The sequence below is a fragment of the Etheostoma spectabile genome, chromosome 8 (genome assembly GCF_008692095.1).
Source record: "Etheostoma spectabile isolate EspeVRDwgs_2016 chromosome 8, UIUC_Espe_1.0, whole genome shotgun sequence".
NCBI lineage: Eukaryota > Metazoa > Chordata > Actinopteri > Perciformes > Percidae > Etheostoma > Etheostoma spectabile.
The window spans coordinates 5,367,588-5,374,687 of NC_045740.1; the positions used below are offsets into that span (position 1 = coordinate 5,367,588).

The 7,100-nt window shown below is 37.8% G+C and overlaps 1 protein-coding gene across 1 annotated transcript in view; it reads left to right on the forward strand.

Moving 5' to 3' along the window:
• Positions 1-4,945, forward strand: part of tp53i11b (tumor protein p53 inducible protein 11b) — a 43,591-nt gene extending 38,646 nt beyond the window's left edge. The window contains exons 5-7 of the mRNA XM_032523810.1: positions 279-375; positions 1,550-1,651; positions 2,271-4,945. Of these exons, the coding sequence (XP_032379701.1) occupies positions 279-375; positions 1,550-1,651; positions 2,271-2,404 (333 nt within the window). The 3' untranslated portion in view covers positions 2,405-4,945. The remainder of the gene's footprint in view (positions 1-278; positions 376-1,549; positions 1,652-2,270) is intronic.
• The last annotated feature ends 2,155 nt before the right edge of the window (positions 4,946-7,100 follow it).

Consider the following 7,100-nt stretch of genomic DNA (forward strand, 5'->3'; position numbering starts at 1 on the left):
TTTACAGATATTGAAAGAGAAAAAGCACTTGTCAAAATTAGAAAGCTCATGTTATACAAACCCAACAATGAATTACTGTAGGTTCTTAATCTGTGAGGGACATCTGGACAAACAGCTCCGTCTTTGTCGGCTAAAGCACCTAAATGCTCAATGTCCTCAGTGTTCATCTCACAAACAAGAACACTTTGTCAATGCTGCTGCATTTTGAAGGCATTTAGAGAGGACACAATCCTTTTTGTTTTCATATGACAGTGTTATGTTTTTGTTTTTCTACACAGGCTCTGGTGTTTCCCAACCAGCTATATGAGGTTGTTTTTGAGGAGGAGCTCTTCACTACTAGCATTTCCATTCGCCTTTATGGAGGAGCACTGCTTAGTAAGTCTTCACTCCTATTTATGCTTCCTCATGCATAGCTACAGTATACTGCAGCTGTGCATGTGGGAGTTTGTTCACTGTGCTGCAAGGATGCTGAGACTCACAAATGTGTATTTCTTTACATTCACAAAAAAATTTACATTGCATTTATTTGAGTTCACACGCATAGTAAGTTGATGTACTCTCTTGCTGCAAAATCATCCCTGTGTGTATCAGTGATGTGAACATTTAGCTATGAGGACTTGACAAGAGTACAGAGACCAATTCTCCAGAATGTTCACAACAAAGGCTCCGGTCGCCTCTATTAAATATGCCAGGTAATAATGGCATTTGCAATTATTTGAATGGTCTTAGTCTGAAACACGGATTTCAAGCAAGCCAGTGAGTCAGTCACTCAGTCAGTCAGGGTTTGGGATGTCTCTGTGACTAACCAAGAGGCAGGTAACACACGGGTTGCTTATTGATGTGAAAGCAGGAATATAAAGAAGGGTGAGAGCAAAGCCTTAGCCTGTATTGAGTTGTGCCAGGTTGGCACTTTCAGCAAAGTCGGGCCATATCATATGTCATAACATCAGCACATTAAATACAAAAGACAGAAGGGCACAAAATTCTATCGATCTTATATGTTCCCTCTTCTTCCCTCACAATACATTTTTGGGAATACTAAGAATAAACCTCTTACTGAACTCTTAACACATTGTACACATGTCTTATGTCATGATAAATCTGAACAAATAAAAAAATAAACCTCTGGAAGATTACTGCATTGCCGTAGGTGAGATAAAACCTTCAGCATATGGTACTGGATGGAGGAAAACATGAATAAACCAGTTCTCAATCTCATAAGGCCAACACAAGGGGCTTTTTTATTTTAAATGTCAGCAGGGCTGTGGGGATTAGCAAAGGAAAAAGGAAAATATACTGGAAAGATGTCTGGGAATTAAATGATAGAGCATAGGATTTTATCAGAATTAATTAGTCAGAGCATTCAATGGAAACAATAGGCCAATTATCACAGTGTGCTTGTTGCATCATAGGCACAGCTGCAAGTAAATTGTTCTCATAATAATTTTGTCAGTGGAATCGAGTCTTCTTAACTGAACTTCCTCTTTTTTCTATTTTTATTCCCATGCCCCTGAACCTATAAATTCTCTTTCATCACATAATTTTCCAGGCCTGGCCCTCATCATGTGGAATGGTCTCTACACAGCAGAAAAGATCGTCATCCAGTGGACTCTGCTCAGTGAAGCCTGCTACTTTGCTGTCCAGTTTCTTGGTAGATACATTCCTCTAACACATTATTTTATTGTCCTGTCTATGTCCTTTGTCCCCAGTTGTTATAATCCCCATCTCACATCTCACGTAGTGACAGAGTTGAGACCAACCATTTCTCTGATTGGAAATCAGGAAAATGTGTTGACACTGCCCTCTTGTGTTCACAATGTAGAGTTGCAAACTTGCACTATATTAAAGAAACAGTCCGCCCAAATTTAATTCTAACACCATTTTTGGTCTCTATAACCATTTCTCAATCTGTACTGGACTCAGAGAGACCCCTTTCTAAAGGAATTTCAATGCAAGTCCAAAGTAACAATACAAATTTCCCTCTTTGTTACTGTTCCAATACACAAGCCCTGCAAGGACACACCGTCCAAGGAAACCCAAGGAAGGAATTTAGGACTAAAAAGACCACTTGATTGTCTAACACAGGGTAATAATTTCAGCAACAGATAAGTCTCTCTCGGGCATGTGAGTATAGTTTTTAAGACAGACTTGAAAAAATGTGAACCTATCCTCCTTTTAAGATCCACTTTCCATAGGTTAGTAATGCTAGGGAAATCATGCAATATGTGCATTTCCTATTTCAAGTACTAAATGTTGCACTGTGGTTTCAGTGACATCCATCACCTTAATCGAGATCGGCATCCTGCCCAATGCAGCAATGGTCCTGCTCCTCAGTCGGGTGCTCTTCCTGGTGGTCACAATGTCCTACTACTACCACCTGGGCCGTAAGCTGAAGAAGATCTGAGCTGACTGGTCGATACTTCCAGGGAGGGGTCAGCTGAGCACAGGTCACAAACAAGGGCTCAGAAGGTTTGAAAAATGATTTGATTGGGACTTGGTTGGAGCATTACTCTGCCAGTGGATACCCCCAGCCCCCTTCCATGGGATCTAGCTTATTGTAACTCCCAGTATTCAACAGATGAGCCAAGTCTCACATTCCAGACTCCAGACAACTAGAACTTAAAACCTCATAGTGAAAGTGAATTACTCTGTCTGGGCTGTGAGGTCAAGACCCTCTTGACACACATTTTTTTCTTTTGCAGTTCTGAGTGCTGTAATTACAAAGCAGGAAATAGCAGTTTGTAGTGCATTGCGTTCTTTTGTCTCACAGTTATATGATTTAATTCGTATAGTGCATCTGACTATGTTCATGTATAGCCACGTGATTTCCAGATTCAGTATTTATTGTTATCTAAAGTTGCATCTTGACACCGCATCTTAATCGCGCTCAAGGACCGAAAGTTTGTGCTCTTTCCTGTTTGATGCAGTTGGTGTTAACTCATACTGTATGTAATCTAAAGTGCAGCCTGAATATATGTGCTCTCGCATGCTTCTCTGACAGCTCATTATTGAACACTTTAAATGGGAAAAGCATCATGCTTAGGGAAAATGTAGGGGCAGTCAGATTGGCTAACTGCTGGATTAGTGACAGTGAACCTTTTCTTATACTGCTGACAGCTTTCTTGGTCAGCACACTGAGGAAATACCAAAATCCGTCAGCTTTTACTCTCAATGGTGCGCATCAACCATATTCATATTTAGACTACCCAAAAAAGAAATGCTGAATCTAACCATATTTTCAGGGACAAAGTGTTTTTTTTTTTTATTATTCCTTGAGGCAGCAGTCAAGAAGTTCTTCCAAAAGTGAATAAGAATTGTTTTGTACACAATATTTACACTATTGCAATTATTCCTGTAATGTTGAGAAATATACATGTGAACTGATTTGTAGAAGAGAGGCAGTGTAGTTCTCCTTGTTTGTGCGCTGGTAGGCAGGTCTTGAGCCTGAGTGATCTTACAGAAAGCATTTTAACATTCTGACCTTTACTGTAACGCTAGTGTCCCAAGCCGAGCATGTCAATGTGCAGAGCAAACAAACCTGAGCTGGTTCCTCTTCAGTGATGTAGCACAGTTTTTTACATAAACCTTGTCCTCAGCCTTAAAACTACTTAAAAGAATAGTCATCTGCATCCTACATCTTGTATATATGTAAATAAAAGTATGTACTATTATGTGATGTTCTTGTGAACCGAACAGGGAACTTGTTCAGTATTAGTAAAATGTCTTTCGAAGATTGATCTTTCTCTTGGTGTGTCTTATTTTGTACCTATTTGTGTTATTGATGTCATGGATGCAATATAATCCACCAAAAGAAATAGCTCAAAATGTGTAGCAAGCGCCCACCAACTAGAACGCAATGCTGATAAATTAAGATGTTATGGATGCATTAGCTGAATACATTAAAAAAAAGCCTAAAAATGAGAATTTGATTAATAAGACAGTTAAAATATACGGTATGTGCTTCAAAACAATTATAACTCAACACTCAACAGTTTTTGCCCAATCGATATGTTCAATACATTTTCTACCTCCCACTACTTTGCATGCCCCTCAGGTACGCACCATCCCAGGTCAGTGTTTCAGAGCCATGCTAGCAGTGCTCATTTGTCAACTCGGATCTTTGCAACTCAAAAACACACTTTAAAAATAGTTGACTCATTTTGTAAATGTATTTCAAGTCAAACAAGAAAAATACTGCAGGCCACCTCCAAAGGTGGTCCATATTGTTTCAAATGACCATGTTCAGTCCTTGCCCTAGAAGGGAGTGGTCCTGAGGTCAGAGTAATTGTGGTTTTGCAGTTGCGAGTCCAGCACTGAAGGCAGATGTGCTTGTTACTTGGGTGAGTTTTCAGTTCAGATAGGGAAAACATGAAACATGGGTGAGGTCTCCCTTACTCCTGAAAAGTTGTAATTATCCTTTTTCCAGTGTTTAATTAGATGTAGCTCTCCCGAGTGACATTGTGTGCCCCAACCTACTCCTCTGTCCTGACTAGCATGGTAATTATGGACTTCAAGAAAAATGTCATTCCATTTCCGTCGATACTACAGGCTTCAAATCATCATCCCTGTGAAATGTTCAAAGGTCTTTAAAGAAGGTTATTTTAGGAGAGATGGACAGTTTTTTTGGGGGGGGGCGGGGACAGAAAGAAGGGAAGGGAGATAAAGAAATGACTCTTTTCATCCTCCTGTCATAATCTAGTCCAAATATAACATTGGTAAATTGTGTCCTTGACATTTTAAAGAAATTGTAAGTTGAGCTTTTCATTCCCTCTGATTTAGATCCAACATATATTGTACTGTTGTGAAAACAATACCAGATCAAACCGTTTCAAGTTGTAGCATTGTGTTTTTATGTATATATGTGCTATATTGTACGTCAAAATTGTTATTTAGTTTGAAATAAAGCGTACTACTGTTTATTTTGAGGACTTTAAAAGTGATGTAATCATGATTGTTTTTTTATGTAGTGCTGCAACCCCAGAAATAAAATGAGAGTAGGACGCACATGTAACTGTTTTCCATGGTCATTTGACTAGTTCAAGAGACGAATGTTGCAATGGTGACAACACGTATCAGTGGGGCCGTAAAGTGTGTCAAAACCACTAGAAAAACGACAATGACTTTCTAATAGAAATCTAAAGCAATTTAAATGCAGTAATCCTCAATTCCTCTCTAGCAGCAAGGCAACTGAAAGAGTGCACAAGAGATTGCTATCCATGCTATTCCACTACTCATTTGTTGCAAAACCTCACCTCCATGAGGCTTGACTTTCCGCAAGTTTGTTTATACGGAAATTAGCCCGCTACAATGGTTGTGGTTCTTTGCAATTGCAACAGTACACATAACAATGGCCGCCGTTTTGACCATGCTGCTATGTTGATTTAAAAGGGACATTCCATTCTATTCTCATATTTCTATGGCTGCAACAAACTTATTTTGATCATTGATTACTGCTGATGATTTTCAATTTATTTATCAATTGCCAGAATTTTTTTTTTTTTTAAGTGTTTTTAAATATACTTTTTTATGACATGCCTCAGCAGGATAGCTTCAAACTAGCTGGAGTAACTTTGAAAATAAAGAGTTTTAAGCAAAATGTCCTGTCTAATTTAACAAAATGTATCAAACCACAAAACAGAATCAACAACTTTGTTCTAACATGTCTTAAAGAAACTGGAGAGCTGTAATGTAATCTTGTTTAGTGTTTTCTGTTTGGAAGGTATTAAACATGCCATAACATGCTCCTCCTCAAGTCTGAATAAAAGATCTCTGTGAATATAAAGGAATCTACCTGGTGTAGCCTAGCATATATTCCTGCCTAACCTCTCCCATCCCCAGTGCTCTCTCCTTTACTCCTTTGTGGCACAGGAAATGTGTGTGGTTAGGGTTGTTTTATAGGCAAAAAGCTCCCATGTGCATTCTCCCCATACTTTCCGCTTAATATATTGAATGCTGGTTTATTAAAGTAATGTTTATTTGTATAGCATCTTTTCACAGATAAAAATCACAAAGTACTTCACAATAAAATCTGATACAATACAATAAATTAAAATACAAGAACATTTAAATACAAAATGGAAAACCCAACAAACAACTATAAAAACCCCTTGATTAACTAAAAGCCTGCTTGAACAGCAGATTCTTCAATTGCTTTTTAAAAGATTTGACAGAATCCACACAACGTAGAAAGGGAGGCAAGTCATTCCACAGCCTAGGGGCCCTTGATTGAATGATCGGTCCCCTTCGGTTTTAAAATGAGTGCGGGGGACTTAAAGCATGGTAAACATTGATTTAGAATGGATTATTTTAAAAAGGCCGTCTAAAACATTTTTTGTTGGTTTTACCCAGCAACAGTTTATCAACATATTCTGGTTTAACAGTGGTTACATAATGCAGTGGTTGTAAATATGTTTATGTTGTGTTTTTCTTAATATGAACAAAGAATAATTATGTTTTGGTCTAAAAACCTTTTTTTTCCTCTCAAAATTACACTTTGGAATATCTCAACTAATCCAAACTGTCGTTATGTGATTATCAAATTAAAACAAAAGTACAGAGTATTGGCATCAAAATGTTTTTAAAGTAACAAAAGTAAAATGTATTTATTATGCATAATTAATTACGAATGGTGTAGCCCATATTACCGGTATATTATTGGATAATAATTATTTTTGCATGAATGTGTAATGTTATATCATGTTTATAAGATGGTTATGGTGGGGCTAATTTCTACTATATACTTTATCTGCATGATAGCTTGTTTCCCTCTAGGTATCAAAGTTTCTTATTAATCTATAATAGTACATGCTAATTCATTGAGTATATTTTTATATTCATTATCCACCATGCAGTATAAAGTACATTATTCCTCTAATATGTAGTGGAGGGAGACAATGATTATTTTCTAAAAGCTTGTTTGCAAATGAAGTAGTCAGTTAGTCAGTTATAAGAAAATGCACCTGTGGGCTGTCTGTGTACATTTTTTGGCTTGGCAGGGTAGGAGAGGGTTAATAAAGTAATTACGTATTCCGCACGGAAGGGGTGTGAACACTTTCCCACACACACACACACACACACACACACACACACACACACACACA